Source organism: Apteryx rowi, unplaced genomic scaffold (genome assembly GCF_003343035.1).
Source record: "Apteryx rowi isolate R43461 unplaced genomic scaffold, aptRow1 scaffold_37, whole genome shotgun sequence".
Lineage (NCBI taxonomy): Eukaryota > Metazoa > Chordata > Aves > Apterygiformes > Apterygidae > Apteryx > Apteryx rowi.
In genome coordinates, this window is record NW_020450196.1 from 3,055,562 (window position 1) to 3,073,957 (window position 18,396).

The 18,396-nt window shown below is 37.1% G+C and overlaps 1 protein-coding gene across 13 annotated transcripts in view; it reads right to left on the reverse strand.

The window, feature by feature from the left end:
- Window positions 1-1,866: 1,866 nt before the first annotated feature.
- MLLT3 (MLLT3, super elongation complex subunit) overlaps window positions 1,867-18,396 on the reverse strand; it is a 155,138-nt gene continuing 138,608 nt past the window's right edge. For 9 of the 13 annotated variants that reach the window (XM_026073490.1, XM_026073487.1, XM_026073484.1 and 6 more), the window contains 3 exons: window positions 17,300-17,371; window positions 15,261-15,332; window positions 1,867-7,063 (listed from right to left, as the gene is read on the reverse strand). In XM_026073490.1, coding sequence (XP_025929275.1) covers window positions 6,932-7,063; window positions 15,261-15,332; window positions 17,300-17,371 — 276 coding nt within the window. In that variant the 3' untranslated portion in view covers window positions 1,867-6,931. Of the gene's footprint in view, window positions 7,064-13,505; window positions 13,626-13,783; window positions 14,020-15,260; window positions 15,353-17,299; window positions 17,372-18,396 lie in introns of those variants that run through there. The other 4 variants (XR_003254806.1, XM_026073489.1, XM_026073488.1 and 1 more) reach the window with 4 other exon arrangements.

Below are 18,396 nucleotides of genomic sequence, written 5' to 3' on the forward strand. Positions count from 1 at the left end.
CATAGCAGCAATACAGTTAGTGTAAAATCCATAGCCATGCAAGTACCTTTGGACTGTAAGTAGTATATTGGAATTGTAAAAAATCTTCTAGGAAGATTTCCATTTCCTTTTAGTAAAGGGAGATCAGTACCAGCCTTGGAGTACCTGGAGAAAAACTTTATATCCAGAAAGAAAAAATCATATTCTGAAAGTAACAGTAACATAAGATCTGTAAGAGGGTGCCAGGATGCTCAAAGCAGCACTTCAGCTCACTTGGACACCTGGTGCATGAGAAAGGCCAAATACCAAGAGCTTTCCACAGGGCCTGCAAAAGCTCAATGGGATTTGCATGTATTTTTCCAGGAGAAACAGATTCAGTTTTGCTCTCTTTGCTTCAACACCTTTTGAAGAAGAAACTCTAGATTCAGTGTTCATTCAGGACATCAGAAGTTGGTAAGATGTCTAATACATCACATTGTTAAGATAGAAGGGCAGAGCTTGAGTCCTGATGTTCTGTTGTCACTATTTTAAGAATCTGTGTCAGGAAGAAAGGAAGACATTGCATAGATGCAGAGAGGACAATCATCTCTCTGAAATTAAAAGAAATTCTGTACCTACCAAAGCATAAAGAAAATTTATCTGAGGAACCAACTTCATGGCTTATCTTGAACATAAACTGAACTGTTCATTCAGAGAAAGGACACTGCAGCCTTCTGTCTTGTAGCTACAAGACAGTAGGAAGAAAGTGTCTGCCCTGGACACCTATTCCTAATACCTGTGATAAGGCAAGAATACATTTCCAAAAATTAGGCAAGAGATAGTCAAAAATTCAAAAACACTAATGTAACACCTTAATCACAAAGATGCCTTACCTTGTGAAGTCTCTCAATCCACAGGCTAAGATAGTCTTAGTCTTACACATTTCTTTAGTAATAAATTGCAAGTTTCCCCCACTTGCAGTCATGCAGCAGAATGTCAGGCCACATCCTAATCTTAGCTGTGTACTTTTTCACAGAAGCTTCATCTTAATTCGTCTTCTGATTATAGTGTGCTAATAAAGAGTGACACTCTAATGAAAGCAGTTACTTTCTTCACACACTTAAGATAGTTTTTGTGGGAAAACATTTTAGAGGGTATTATCTGCTGGACAGAACTAAAAAAAAAAAAAATCACCACCACACTCCACTTCCATCCTCTCATGCCTTTCCCAAAGAAGGTAACAACCCCAACAAAATAATCCCACTCCAAACCTACACTGCTCAAAGAAGCATTAAATTTGGCAGTAAAACCCTGCAGTGGAACTGATACAGTTGCAAAGATGAATTCAAATATTTGGACAAATAAGCACAGTGAAGGCTTAACTGCTCAACACAGCTGAAAGAAAACTGCTTTATCTCAGATAGGCTGGGTGGTGCTGGCTGAGCCTGTCCTGAAGGTCACCTCTCCACCCTTCAAAAGTTAAGCCATCTTGCTGCATTTAGCACTATTTTTTAGACCACCCACTCAGACATGAATACATAAACCACATGTGCTAGGAATGTCTGCTCTGCACTGAAAGCAGTATCAGCACCACGACCTTATTACTTGCACAGCCAGGCTTTTAATACAACTCATTTGTTTTATCTTTTCAATATTTTTGATTTCTTAATGGTTTGTATGTAGTCTCTTTGACAGCCTTTAGACATTTAAGGATTTTGAAGGGCACATTACCGGGGAGGGGGAGGTAAGAGTGAAAATATTTTTAGCACATTTTTCTTTCCTTTCTGCAGAGGTACATTTTATTTCTAGGCCTTACTGAAAACATGTAGCTAACAGCTTCACAAACCTATTTCCTGAACAGGACACAGACCTTGAATTCTGCTCTCATTGAGCAATGATGAAAGATAATCATTTATGCCTTATTCATAGAGAAGACAAGGGCAAAGTTTATTAATGGAAGGACCAGTTTTATAGCATCAATTCTCTGAAAGAACATATGAAAATGCATGACCCCTTTGATGCAACATTCAGGGAAGCTATACTTCCAGTCCAAATTATTCTGGCGATGACCTCCTGCTGTACTCACAGGCCTGCATTTGACTTCAAATCTCCAGGCTAGAAAAATTAAAAATAAATGAAGAAAAGTGCAAGATTGTCATTTTGTGACAAAATCAATTTGACTGAGGTAGAACACAGAATATAAATGAGATGTAATATCCACACAAATGTTAAACAGACATCAGCATCTCAAACCATAAGACAGCTTAGATATTTGTATCACGCTGCAATACATCTATCTCTCATTATTAAGTCAGCAATACCACCACAGTTTTTATAGCAGGCAACTTGAGAAGCTGCCATTCTGCAAACTTTGTGACGGTGTCTTACAGCAGATCTAACCATTCAGACTGTATTCTCTTCCTTAATGTAAGGGACTATGCTCAGCTACTAAGGGATTTCCTTTCTTTTCTTTTCCTTTCCCTTTCACTTCTCTTTCTTCTTCTTACTGAAAGAGCACTGTTTTCATTGTGGTAATATTTCTCCTTCCTGTCTAGTCACAATGGCATTTCTTGCTGCTCAAGTAAATGCAAGGCCCTTATATGATCGTGCTTTCACGTAAATTTGTCTGCTTACTCATGCAAAGGGATGATCTTGTAATTGTCATTGGTTTAGCTGTGTTAATGCACTGATTAACTCCCAAGCACACACAAAAGCACTGCAGAAATATGAGTCATAGTCCCCATCATCCATTTTTAAGCCTTTCATGCCCAGCAACAAATCTTCCATGTACACTATACAGAATAGCTTCCTGGTGTACACTATATACTACTTAACAACTACGGAAACTATTGAGGCTCAGAGGAAGACATGCCTTGCACTTTGTTAAGCTCTGGAACGTGTTCCATACCCTTTATTTTTGATGTGCCTGCTAGCTCTTGCTATGGCTAAAGACCAGTCAGCACTTTCACCATCAGCCTCCATTTCAGTACCTTGTACTACAAATGCCAAAATAGATATTTACACTACAGACAGCAGCAGCTTCGTCTTTCCAATTTTAAAAACAATTTCTCAAGGTCACCTCGCTACAGATCACACAGAGCAGCCTTGAGTAAATAACAAGATCCCCAAGAAGTTCAAAATAGACTCCAGATTAGCACTAACTGTGGACCACTGAGCAAATACATAAATAAAAAATCCCATATAGACTGAAACAAGAGCCTGCTAAAAGATATAGTGCCTGCAATTAAAACACAAGTGGTAAAAGATGAGAAGTGATGTGCACAAGCAAAGATTTACAGCATGAAGGAATCAAACATCCTACCCTAGACACTGTCCTGATGGTGAGATAAAGCATATGACAACTGAATAAGGCAGGTTTCTCTACAGACCTCCCGACAAGTTTACCATCCATTTTGCAAACTGTAAGTAACGGGCTTGAAATTGATGGGCTGTTCAAGAAATCTAAAACAATAATATAGTTTCTAAGAAATCAAGACAATACTTAAATCTTCCAGTGACCTGAAACAGATTGTGAACATACTTTATATCATTGTGAGAATATGAGAGAACAAATGGGTCAGGACAAAACCCAAGAACTTCTAAGTCTTTTCCCCAAGGAAAAGAAACATTAATACAAATATTCTGGGGCTCTCCAAATGCACAGTACTATATGTACTCTGCTTCTGAAATTAAAAGAATAGACTTAATCTAAAAAATCCAACCCACGAACATGACAAATTAACCATGAGAAGTGACTGGCCAAAGGCTGTTGAAGAGACAGCACAGGATCTTGTAAGGACTCTCCTCACTTCAGTGTACATCCTCTCCTCCCTTCTTTACCTTGGACTAAGATGGCTTTCAAATATAGAAGAAACTGAATTTCTAGTAAAGCCTTTAAGTTAACCCAAACTTCTAGGAAGGTATTAAAAGTTACCTATCCACTTGCATACCCACTTCCTGAGGTGGAGTTAGCGGCAAGAATAAAACTATCCTTACTATTCAGTACAACTGTTACTCTAGTTACAGTGCTTCACTGATGCTGAAAAAGATTTTTAGATAAAGCAACTTACTGCTAATATCCTGGTCATCTCACTGGATTAACGCAAATTCTCTCAGACAATTTTGTTTTAAACAGCTTTATGTTAAATAAAATGCCAAAACATTTATTGCTAAAAGATTTTAACTGGTCCCAAAAATCAATGCTTACAAATATTAAGGACTTTGAAGGGTTTTTATGATTTTTCTTTAAGATAAATATCAGTATTTGAAATCAATTGAAGAAGGATTTATTTTGTTTCTGCATACAAAATTAGATGAAAATAGCTAATGCAGTTTTTAAAATGAGATCAACACTTAAATAGCTCTTATTCTATCAGAATTTTGTGGAAAATACCACACACACACACACACACACACACACACACACTTCTGCAGTCTATATTTTTTCTTCTCTCTCCCAACTTCAAATTATAAAATTTAAGATTTTAAGAATGCTCCAGGATTTGTAGGAAATTTAGCAGTAATTTTATATTGTAATTGCTATCATCTCCCTTTTATGCTTATTTCCCTACTTCCTGTTTTCCTGTATCCCCATTCACAAAGTACAACAAAACTTATCTAGCATTTTATAGGTAAAGTGACTTATTTCACCATCTCTAAAAAACAGTGGAATATTCAATATTCAGACTAGCCTTATCAAGAGATCCTTCTCCCCCTGAACTCAGAGGTTTTACCACAAAATTTAGTTAGAAAAGTCAAAATGACAAAATTCCACATATATCTAGTACAACTATAAGATAGCAAGTTGAATACACACTAGTAGATCAAAAGTTTTTAAGATTGCTTTTAGAATTCCAAACATTTTCATATAAAATGTTGATAAAAACGGAAATGAATCCCTCTCACATGCAAGCCCTCCCTCCCACCATCATCTGCCTGATGTCAAAAGTAACTTTAAAAGACACTCCTCCCACCCCCAACAATTGCACATTGAGACATGGACTTAGAAGAACAACATAATGCTTCAAGTATGCTTCATGCCAATCATCAATAAGAGTCATAACATTACTGAAAAAAGTACACTTGTTCTTTGGAAGCCCAAGACAGACTTCCTATGGAGTGTGGTCAAACAACATTTTAAATAAGAAAAAAGCCCCCCAAACCCAACCCTTATCCCCCTCTCGAAAAGAGTAAAGTGTAAAATTTTCTTTGGACTTAAAGAAACAGTGTTAAGATTTACCATCTGACTAAGAAATAACCTCAATAGCAATTTAGTTTTACAGTGATGCACAAACTGTATGCATGAAATAAATCATACAGATACTACTGTTCAGCTCTACACAGACAGACTACATGTGGCATATAAGCATACACGTGACGTACGGCCAGTCTAGAAACAAGATATATTTTTTAAGGCTAATAAACCTGAAAAAAACCTTTGGATCCAGAAGTATTTCTTAATTCCCTTCTCTTTTCATTGGGGGGTTTGAACTCCTAATACAAAGGTGATGATTTCAGCAAGAAACCATCAACAATATGAGAGCACAAAGCTTTGATGTGTGATTACATACCCTTTCCTTTGCACATGCATAAAGAAGGATCCTGATTTTAAAGGAATAACAGATAATATGAAAGAATACTCATTTGTATAGACAAGAAATTCTTCTGGAAACGCAAGCAGGTTACTGAACAGACACCAAAATCTGAAAAGTGTAAAAGACAAACACAGACACACACATATATGTATATCTACATATATACATGCGTATGTATATGCACACACATATATATGTATGTATGCGTTTCAATGTGTGACTGTGTATCAATGAATATATTTTGTTCAAAGAAAGGGTTTTAATTTATCAGGTATTTAAAAAAAAAAGAAAAGACAAACCAGACTGAATAGACCATATACTGTACGAACAAACAAAAAAGTTATGCCAATAGTTTTATGGAAAAAGTGAGTCACACACTGGCAGCAGTAGAGTGTTGAAACTCATAGTAATAAATAGCTCCAAATCAAGAATTTTCTACAACATTTCCCTAGAAAGCAGGACCAGTATTCCTCCTTTTATGATGATCCTGCAAAACACCTTCACTTTTAAATATATATTTAATATTATAACATTAAAACAGACACGAGAATGATGACAAATGGTGCTGGATTCAGGACAGTATACAGTAACTTTTTTTTTTTGTTAGAAGTCTTACTGCTTTATTGACTAAGGCTAGACAGCAAGTCATATGATCCTATTTGGTGCATTTTCTACCATGATCCAAGATCAATAAACAGGTAGAGCCAAGGACCTGTGGTCCAGCCTGCTGTGGTCCAACCTACCGTGGCATACTGTTAACAAAAAATAGGGCCGTTTTTTGGTCGCCCATTTTGTATCTTGTTTCCTGGAACTGCAGAAGTGGAAACAAGATTATAGTGTTTTAAGTGACTACAGAAAGTTAGCAAGAAATGGCATTTTAACATGAGTAAAGTTACTAGGCTTGTGATGGCGATGGTACTGCATCAAAGGAGCATATACGGGACCCCAGTACTTGCAACATCTGGTAGTGTCATTCAACTACTCAATGACTTCAGAATGTATGTATGTAATAATAAATAGATCAGTAATGTAATAAGGCAGTGTGTTGAACATGCATTCATCTTGTGGACTGGAACACCACAGAGAGAGATACATGATACCATACACATTCATTAAGAACAAGTTTTTTTGTTTGTCTTCTTCTGTGTGTTTGTTTTTCAAGGTTATCCAGGCTAACTCTCTTCCAGAGCATTTTCTTGTTGAGAAGAGTGGTCCTCTGAGTCTTGTCACTTTTCCTCTCCTTTATCAAGAGATGATGACTAGCTTTAAGTTAAAATATAGCTGAAGAGGGTTGGCTTGTTTTCCCCCCTCATTTTGGTTGCATCATGCTGAATGTTTCACCTAAAAAACAGTTTTTGATGCAGCCAGATGTTGAATCCTCAGGAGGTTCCAGATGTCTCCAGATAACTCTGTAGTTTACGGACTGTGGTTTTGTCCAGTGAGCAAAGGTCAAAGTCAAAGGTGGTGTTTGTGATATGAAAGTGTCCAGTCTCTTCTATCAGATTTACTATCTGAAAGGGAAAAAAAACAAAGTTGTAGTTGAAAATTCTAGCTGTTTCACATGCCCACTGAATGTATTAACATGCCTCTAAGTGCCATAAGAGATGTATAAAACAAATCCAATTGTCCCAATATTTTCAGATTAAACCACAATCCTTTACACACTATTTTCTTTTGACACAGAACTGTAGTTCAGACTACAGTGCTTTGTTTCTTCATCATCAACCATAATCGCAGCCTACTCCCATCTGTTGTTACAGCAAACATCAACATGGAGAATATACTCTTCAAACGTTAAAAGAAAACCTGCACATTTACTAAGTCATTCTTTTATATATATGCATGTATGTATGTATGTGTGTATATATATAATGTGCGTGTGTGTGCGCGTGTGTGTGCGCGTGTGTGTGCGCGTGTGTGTGCGCGTGTGTATATATATATATATATACACACACACGCGCACACACATATATATATTTATAAGAAGCAGGAAGATCTCTTTCTGGAATATTTACTGTGCATGTAGCTGCCAAGCAGGTTACTACAGAAAATAATTAGCAGAAGCCCATTTTGAAAACAAGAGAAACAAAACAATCCTGATAGAATCTTGTCTAAATCCAAACAAAAAAACCACCTGTATTCAAGAGCTGTCACATCAGTTGTTAGTACTAGCAGTTATTTCTGGAATAACAAATCCAAATCAATTGATATTTTTTAAGCAGAACAACCATGAACTACTCCTATCAATGGCATGGGAAAATCTCTTCTGGTGACTGTACAATCTATAATCACAAGTTTTCTTCAAATAAGAATCAGAAGAGTTGTCATAAGTTCCTGAGAAGAATATCAACAGGATATATGTTAGTCTAGGCATGAACTAGAAGAATCAGAGCCTGTCTGAAGTTTCCAAATTTTGTAGTGTCTAAACTGTAGTCTATATTTTGAAAGAATGGTCACACTCGATACTGATCTGTAACAAGTAACTCCAGATACGATAAGTACTAGGATGTGCATCCTAAATAAACCTAAATAAAAACCCATTCACCATCTTAGAAAACCAAACTATTATTTGTCAGATAGGGCTAAAGCAGTGCAAACGTGCCATGGCTATGGATCTCCACGTGTTTCTTCACTCCAACAGACAAGCACATGGGGGGGTACCCCAGTCTCTTGGCAGTGTCATGCACTGACAGCACACTGTTCTTCTGCTCAGTCTTTCCAACTATCTCTTCTGTGGCATTCAAGCTAGATTCAATGTCACGTTTGTACTGTGTCCAGCCATAATGCTGAACCTGAAGGCACTGGATTTTGTGTCACAGCTTAAGAGCTACTGTATGGATGAAATCTTCAGGGCTTTGTTGCACAGAGCTTATTTCATCACTGATGCTTTGGCCTTTTCAGAACAGGGTCACTATATTCTTAGCTTCAAACATCACAACCCTGATTCTGAGCATAAATCTTTTCAAAAATCAGAGTCACTGAGAAGCAAAACCATTCCAACCTATCAAAAGAACCTTAATTTTCCACTTTAGATTTATTCTCATGGTTCAGGATACGTAGAACACCACAGACTGCAGCACAGTATAAAGATACAAGCCTAGTTTTTAAACAAGCAAGCTTAGGTCCTAGTGGCAGTCCATTCTAATCAGGCAGATTTGTCCTGGTTCTCAGAGGCAGTCACTCTCTATGCTTCGCATGTTATAAAAAGGTTCAGTTTAAATGTCTGTTTCCCCAAACACTGCAAGCAAACTTAAAGTTTGCTTGAAACTTCTTGGTACTATGTTATTTAACAACCCTGCAAACAGGGTTGTCAACTACTACAAAATCTAACAAATGTTTGGAAAGTACAGATTGAACAGATAAAATACAAAGGTGAGAGTAGTCCACCACCAAATAATGCAATGATTTTCAATTTTTAAGTGTCAAATATACTTTCCCTTTCTGCGAATAGCTGTATAGATACACAAATCCATTCACATAGAACAATGTGCAAGAGAGTGTTTTAGAATTTTCCTTAAGTAAAGAAGGAAAATGTATGCAAATATTGTTATCTCTCAAGGACAAGAAAATGTGTCTTGCTATGTGTTTACACAGCATAAAACATTTGTGATCTTAATCCTGACTGGAAACTTGAGGTGGAGATACACTTTAGTGCGTAGGTCAACTCTTGATCCTGTACTGAACTCATCATCTTAGACTGTGGTTCAGCTACCATTGTTGTTTCTGAAGGCTTGGCTGAAAATCACCAAAACTGTATTTACTAAACCATTTGTTAGTTTTCCCCAAAGCTTAAAAACATTTCTACAGTATGATGCAATTCTGCATTGAGATAGCTTTGCAAAGAAGGTGATGAACAGCAAAGACATATACCCATTCTCTCTTTTCAAGTATTAATACTTCATCTTGGTCAAGAAAGGCAACAGCTTCTGAAACATTTGGTCTGTTTCACAAAAAGGTACTCTTGCAAGGCTGGCAAGATCCTGTACACTGCCAGTACATCACCAGTTCTTTATCCAGCAAAGCTCCTGCTTGGCTCAGAGTTGTTCAGCTCTGATCAGACCAAAGGATCTAGTCTCATGCTTAATCTTTGGAAGGGAACAGCGTCAGCTTCAGTAGAAATAACACAGACTTTGGAAAACAAACCAGAGTTTGGCAGCCTCTGAAAATCCTTCAGTTTGAAACCCATTTAGTTTTAGGACTACCACATACAGCTCCACTGAAACACTGCAAAGACTTATATTATTTACTTTTTTGAACTTTACTACTCAAACTGTAGCTCTTTTTCCACATTTGAAGAAGATCCCTGCGCACACATGGCTTACAGAATATACCTTAAAATGACAAATCTGGTAAGAATACACTAATTTGAAAAACAACATCGAATTTAAAGCAAATCTTGTATAATTACCCTCTCCCCATTTCATTTTTTAAGTAGTTGTTTTTTTCTGAGCAGACTCCAGAGGAAAGAACTATGTTTATGATAAATGAAATAACTTCATGTATATTGTCAGACAATGAATGCCACACCCCATGGTGGATGAAACAGAATGGAAATGAAATAAAAGAGGGAAACGCTTTTTACATTAAAAATCCCTCTTTCTAATCACCTACCATTTTCTGCTTTCCACAGGTTGGGAAAAAAGAAAGGGAGTATCTAGATTTAACTTGATTTGCAGCTGTACAAGATTCTGAAAGTACTTAGCACTGATTTTGCACTTATTTGAAGTTCTTTTAAATTTGTGTCTCTTGGCTTTAATTTTTTTCCTTACGGAAATTTTTAATCCAACCTTGCCTACTTCATTTGTCCATCTGATGATTCATGGATTCTTGCAACACTTTCCCAACTCCTACTGTCCTGCAATTAACATGAGAGAGAAATTCAAAAGGAAAAAAAAACCGATTGCTCCTAGAAGGCAATTCTGATATATGTTATTTTTCATTCACTCTTTTAGGCACTTTTCTGAGCCTTGTCTTAAGAGAGAAGCTAAGGAGTCAATGCAGCCCACTTTTGTAAAGTTAGAAATTTAATCTCAGGCTTGGTCTCCAAATATTCACTCTGTGATGAATAATTAGCTGTAGAACAAGTTTACAGGAGCTGAGGCAGGGAAGACAGCTACACTGAACAATCCTGTCTAATGCTTCCTTGTGATACTGTGGAAGAACACCACTCCTTGTAACCGCCACAGCAATATACTCGATTTCAGAAAAAGAACATGTAAAAGTGTTAACACATGTATTTTTAAGCAGCACTAAATATTTTAAACAAACTGGTAACTTTCTTATTGATCAGGTTCTACTCTAGGCTTTTAACTCCCAGACCAAGAGAAATAAAAACATTTTAAACATATTGCCGTCCTGACCTCAAGAAATATAGTCACCATGTCAGGGCATCTGGTAAATCAGACCGGAATGAACCCCCAAAAGTTTTAATGGATGTACAAAAATATATCCACATAAACCCAGACAGCTCAACAGAAACTATCTGCCTGTTTGCCATCAATGAAGAATTCATGACTTACAATATTATCATGCACTTCCTTATGCTCTTCAGAAATACTTGAAAAAAGAATAAAGGTTTAGATTAGTTACTAGGAAGCCTGATAATGTTAGAAATAGCATTAAAATGTTTTATTCTGGGAGTTCATGCTTCAAAGTTGAAAAATATTCCATTTGTTCATGTTGAAGTAAGCTTCGCTTTACTGCTGTAATGTACAACTCTGTTTACCTAATGTCATTCCACCATCATTATCCATCATACTACAACTATTTATCTGCCTTCGAACAAACAAATGAGTGTGTTTGTTTGTGTGTGTGTGTGTGTGTGTGTGCGCGCGCATGTGCGCACACGCACACACGAAGAAGCTAAGGTGCAACTAATGACATAGTCATTTTTCAATTTATGGAGGGTTTTAAGCCATCTGATAGCTTCCAGATTTGCAAGCTGCCCCTCACAGAAAAATCTCAGAAGATAGTTGCCTTCTGAAATTAAGCACCTTGTGAACATGAGCAATGTGATTCTCAGCAGTGCTGCACACTCTCAATTTCTTCCTTATGTCTGTGCTGTCTAGTGCATTAGCATCAATGATGTTTTTAAACCAGCTGAAGATATGACTTCTGAAGCCTCAAAATGAGAGGCAAAGTCCTACCAGAACTCTCACTGCCTTTCACAGGGTCATGTTAACACCGTCTGCCCTGGGAAAGCAGATTTAGGAATGCAGCTTTAGGCAGCCAAATTTGAATATATGGGACACATGGCATTAACTTTTGACTTAAAATGCTCCATTATCCCTACTGTTTCACTGTAAATTACAGAAAAAAATGCTGCCTCATCATTGTAAATCCCAAATCCCTTATTATAGTGAAAGAAATGGGAGAAATTGTTCTTAAAAATGTAATTTCAGACCAATTTCTATCTAGCCATGTCCCAATATTCGCATCGGAATTGCTCAGGTGATTCTCACAGGACTCATCTTGGCCAGATGTTCTTTTTCACCTGCCTTCTAACTCATGGGCAATTCTTACATACCTTTAAGTATCATTATAAATCAGGATTACTTAGCTGTGTATCTTGGAACCTGCAATTCAACATTACATCTCTCTTGCCTTCTCCCTCTTTTTATGGATTTATTTCACCTTCCTTTAACACAGTGCCTCAAAGAGAAATGCCCCTCTTCAGAAAAAGCCCCATCCTCAAACAGATACATTTTCTCATTTCCACGTCAACTGAATTCACTGCCTATAGGCGTGGTAACACCTGAGACTTGAAAAGCTGTTCTCTCCTTGTCATACCCCTCAGCAGTTCAAGTACTAGTTCAAGAGCCACTGCTTTGACATTATTGTTGCTTACAACCTTGATCGGTGCCTTCATTTTTCCCTTGCAACTCCTTTCCCTAAAAAGTCCCTAAAATCCCTGACATATGCAGGAATTGGTTACCTTCCCTGACATAGACTAAATAGATTAGAAACATCACTCAGGAACACACCACCTCTACTGCCATTCCAGTCCGACCCGGCAACCATCTTTAAAACTCCTTCAGGTATTTACAGCTTTGTTGCACATTTCCACACTCACTCCCTCTTCTCATGTAGTTCCTTTTCCACAGTTTCATCCCTTGCTTTCTTGTGCTCTGTAGTTCTTGTTGTCCCTACATACTTCCTGTATCTCTTTGACTAGCAGTTTCACATTCATTTCTGAAAATGTTTTCAGCTCTGCACTGTCTATTTTTATTCTCAGACTCATTGGAAGTATTTTACATTAATTACATAGCTGCAAAGCAGTCAGGATATTTAAGATGGAAGGCAACATTACTTGTAATACACAGATGCACTGACTCTATGCAAAACTACTGTTCAATATTGCAGATACATTTCTGTGAATTGATAAAATCATAAGAACCAATGAATTAAGGGATTAAAGGCTTTAAAAACTCAGCTCCTGCCACTATAGCGTTCTGTGTTTTATAACAACATAAACCATTTGGTAGTGTAAGTTCGCAAACAGAGAAATGGTAACTAACATGGCTCTTCACTGAATTCTAGCAGATCTTTGTAGCCAATAATTATAGTTACTAGCTACATCAGTAGAGTACTACACCCACTGTCCTGGCATGCACAGTGCTGTCGCAAATTCCCTCCAAACTGCGGAAAATAATTTGCAAGGACAACAATCTCCTAGGGAGCAAGGCAACATTGACAGTTAATAGACCTAACTTCTATACTATAACTAACTGCTTGAACACTATGCTATGAGAAGTCATAGATTATAGTATTAAAATAAAACTCTTAAATGACTTATGAGGCAAAGGCTAATGAATACTTTCTATTCTCTGATAAATATTCATGATAAAAAAAAGTCTATCTTCAGTTTTAAATCCACATGAATACACCGTTATTTTTTCATTTACTCAGAATAGGATACATCAAACTTCCAGTTCAGTCGTGTCTCTTTTCACACAGCTTTTCCTAGTATTAGTAACTGTATTCTAATATCGGACTGAAAAAACTTTAGTGGACAAGGCCATCTTTCTTCTGCCAAAGGTATGTACTTCCTCCCCACAAAATACACAAGTGCTACTAAAAGAGAGAGAAAGAGAGAGAAAAAAAAAAAAGGATTACAGATTCAATTTGAACCATCTATTTTTTCTGGAAAAATTTCTTAGGGCCACAGGATGATTCAGGTCAGAAGGCAGGTCTTTAGTCCTTTCTAAAGCAGGCTCAGCTGTGGGGCTGGACCAGGTTGCTCAGCGCTTTATCCCATCGGGACTTGAAAACCTCTGAGGATGGAGCTGGCCCAACCTCTCTGGGCCCAGCTTCACTGCTGGGCTGTCTTTGGGAGGACTTGCTTGTTTTCATCTTCTCTTTGCAGGAAGGTTTTGAAGATGTTTTTCTTTCTCAGAATTTCACTTGAAGGCACCTAGACCCCTTGCTGGGGTCAAGTGAAATCATTCCAAAGCTATGCCTTGGATACCTGGAGAGGCAAAGCTAAGGCATGACTTTACAACACAGTGGCTTCTTCAATTTCAGTTTTCATGTGGACTCCATTCATGAATAATGTAAAGGGGGTAAGGTAATTCATATCTTTTAGTCTCCTGCAAACCAATTTCCCAATGTAGATAAAAATTTGCCTTTCCACCATTCTGACAGAGTGCTTTGGTGAGAAAAGCACTAATCTGTACAAAAGACAAAATGAACTTGGGAAACAATAGTATATTAAATATGAAGGATAATCAATATGCATGAGTGTATCACAACAGATGACATCTGACACAGCCATCAGCATTCCTCTTTAATTAAGAATATCTTTAACTGAAATCTTTCTTTCCACCAATCCCTCAATTATTTTCTGATCTTTACTCACAATATTAAGCCTGAATTAATAAACACTCACAGATTAATGCAGAGGCTTGCAAAATATATTTTACTCACTTATCCAAGTGTTGAGAAATTTGATGAGTGATTGAAGTCATTTAAAAGTGATAAAAATTTCTCTCTTTGCAAAGTTTCTAAAATTGGGACATAATTCCTCTAAACGTAATAAAAGAAGCCATCTGTGCTACAATTACATCTGCTTTGTTAATGCTGTTTATTGTTTCATTTTCACAATTTGTAATCCAATAGTACCTGACACTGTCATCCAAAACAAAGAATATAAAATTCTTACTATTGCATAACTGGACAATAAATTTGAAGCCTTCTTGGTTTGCACATTTTCATATTTCATTGCTTCCATGACTTCAGAATACTGAATAAATACACTGTTTTTTTTCCCCCAAAAATGAGTTTTGCTTTGAATTGTGTATTTTCTGTTTGTCATAGCAAACATACTTAACTGTTTGTGAGAAAATGCCTGTCATTCTCAGGAAAAAGCAAATTCAAAATTCTTATCAAGTCATGACACACAGCTGTACTCATTCTCCTATCCTGTTTTCATTATTACTGATTCAGTATGTAGAGAAATATAACAATGAACTGGTGAAAAATTTAGCTCAGATAGACATTGTTTATTTTTTTATATCTGTCAATTAACTTGGCAACACAATTTACTCATAAAAATTCCCTAAGCTGCACTGAAAGTCTTAATAAGCAGTACTCTACAAGCCTGAAAGCTATTAAATCTGATTATAAGATTTTAGATGAAGGGAACAAAAACAGATGTGACTTCACAACTTCAATGAGCATGCTGTGATATAGCATGAGAGTGTTCCTCACCTGCTGCAGTACATGTCTCTCTCTCAATGTCATTAATCTTCTGTGGAGCTCTACTAGTTCATCGAGATATGCCTAGAAACAAATCCCCCCCCCAGTAATAAACAACTTGTTAATTAATCATAGCTGTGTATTTCAAAAACTTCAAGATTTCTTCAAAAAACAATACCAATGGAAATTTTATTTTAAATCTTACTTGAACTAAACTTCCTTTTTTAATAGGCTGGCTTTCTTTAGCTTAATTCAGCCCAAACACAAGTTTTTGAGGGTTTTCTTAGATACTTCGCAACCCTGAAAATCTTAAGGTACTGCTACATTACAAAGCAACCTTAAGTAAATTATTCTTTCAGAAATTCAAAAGACTTTTGGACAACTGAGATCACAGAATCACAGAATCACAGAATCACAGAATCACTGAGGTTGGAAGGGACCTCTGGAGATCATCTAGTCCAACCCCCCTGCTCAAGCAGGGTCACCTAGGGCACATTGCACAGGATTGCATCCAGGCGTGTTTTGAATATCTCCAGAGAAGGAGACTCCACCACCTCTCTGGGCAACCTGTGCCAGTGCTCTGTCACCCTCACAGTGAAAAAGTTTTTCCTCATGTTCAGATGGAAGTGTCTGTGTTTCAGTTTGTGCCCATTGCCTCACGTCCTGTCACTCGGCACCACTGAAAAGAGTCTGGCTCCATCCTCTCGACACCCTCCCTTCAGATACTTGTACACTGAACTTGCCTTCTAGTATGATAAGAATATATAAGAACCCAAAGAGAATACACTAATTCTTAGAAAAGAAGTAATCAGTAGGAACTTTGGAAGTTCACTCACAGTGCATTTTTCAGATGCACAGAAATACATTTTAAGGAATGTCAGGAGTTCAGCGGATAGCCACCTTCTCCCTTTGGAAATTAAACATTTCTTTGCTGAAGAAGAAAAACTCTGTGGCTCAGCTATGACAAAACACGTCTAACTGAGACCAGGGCTGCCAAAACAGAATTTTTGACAAACAGCTCCCACCTTTCCACACAGAACCCTAGAAAAAAATAAACACAAGGATTCCTAACCAGGGGATCATGAATTGGTTATAGAAGTTCCCAAGCAAATCCCTCTCTCTCTTTAAAGCTGCTTGATTAATTTTCTGTGTCAACAAGGAGATATAGGGGAAGAAAGGTCAAGAAACATTGTTCCAATGGTAATTTCCACTTTCCTCTTTCCCAGAATATCAGCCTATTCTACAGGCATGTCCCCCCTCTCCACCCAATCACTGACTTTCAGTCTCAGACATCAGAAACCCTTCCCCCTCCCCTTTTTTTTAAGCACAGAGAGACACAGCACCCATCTGAAGGAAGGAAAAGGTGCTACGGATTAGGCCACTGAAAATTTAGCAACAGATACTGCTGCTTCAGTCTCCTGCCTCACAGTATCACAAAGAAGTTACCACTACCTGCAAAATATAAACCTTCAGAGGTCCACACTGGGAAATTACACTGTGTTCTCTCACACAGTGTCTTAGAGCTCTTATTGACAGCCAGCTGACATGACTTTACAAAACTGCCTCTCCCTGTGTTAAATGGTAACTCTTGCTTAGTATTGTTCTGGTTAACATGTGCTAAATCACACTGCCATTTCCTAAGGTGTAACCCTTGGAAAGGATTCTGGAAAATATTTTTATATTGCCTGAATGGTTTATTGACTGGAAATTCAACTGTGACGTCTCCTATACAAAAATCATCACCTGTTCAGTGAAGCACAATGCAAACTTATGGTGGGCACAGATAAAATAAATAATAGATGGCAGATTCCCATCTAGTGACATTTGCAAAGTCACCATATGTATTGAGGGAAGGAAAACTCATTTTAAATAATACAAGGAAGAAACAAATTTAAAAACAAAAAGAGAAAGATCTGCCCTTGAAGAACTGAAAGCAAAGATATACTAATTATTTTTTCATTCTGTAAGAAAAAAATATGATTATCTGCTGTGCAGAAAATACATTAATACCATTTTCTAGGCTAGTTTATTGTTCTCCCATTCATGTTTACCTTATCACAATCGCCATTCTTTATTTGTTTGTCGGACTTGTTTTGCTTTATTGGACTTTTGACTTCTAAAATCTGGAAAAGAAAGAAAATCCTTAAATACATTTTTGGACACAATTGCTTAAGAAAAATCCTGCTGTCACTTAAAAACAAGAAGAATATAGAAAACCAAACTCAGAACTGATTTTTTACTTTCTTTCATCTATACAATCAACCTGCATCTTTTCAGAAACAGAAACTTAAAACAGAAAACGCTGAACTGCTGGAATGAGGTGATACCGGTACTATTAATCCTTAAAGGAATTAATTTCATGTAATTTTAAAGCCTTCTTGAGACTATTTTTTGTGTGCGTATGTCCTTTGCATGCTAGTAGGATAAGAAGTCTAATTTTGCAGACACAAAATGATGCTGAGGTACTACTGTTCAGTACCTCTGAAGTACCACCTAAGTATGTTTTTCCAGTGTTTTCTTTTTTAGTGCTGCCTCTTTTCTGAAGAATAGAGATTTCAAAACTTACATGACTGCATGAGCTGTAACTGCAAAAGAATGCTTGACAAAAGGCAGTAATTTGTCTTGTACTTATATCATACCATTCCTTCAGTGCAATACAAAGCCATTTACTACCACATATACAAACCAGCAATGCTTCATTCAGTATTGAAGCACAGTTGAGAAGAGCATGTCAATAATCAGCAGAACACCATGCTTAATATGACAATCTTAGGATTCAAGTGAGGAATGTTTCAGAGAAGCAGAGAATCCTTGTTTGTTATCTTGATTTTTTTCCCATCACACAAAAGAAACATTTTTTTGAAGCTAGAAGTACATTTAAAAAAGCACCATGTCATTCCTAACCTGGAGTACAGTCAGCTCTTCTGAAAAACATCAAAGGAAAATAAATCATGACAGATGATGAAGACTTTGTTTTATGTGCCATTGTAAGAACGGCATCAATAGCACGATTTCGCCCAAAATGATCCTGGATAGTCACAACACAGTACAAAACTCAACAAGGAAAACCATGGAAATGAAGGCCTGTAAAAACAACTCTTCTGGGCTACCATGAAACCTCACTGACAGCTTTCTGTAAGTTCCTTCC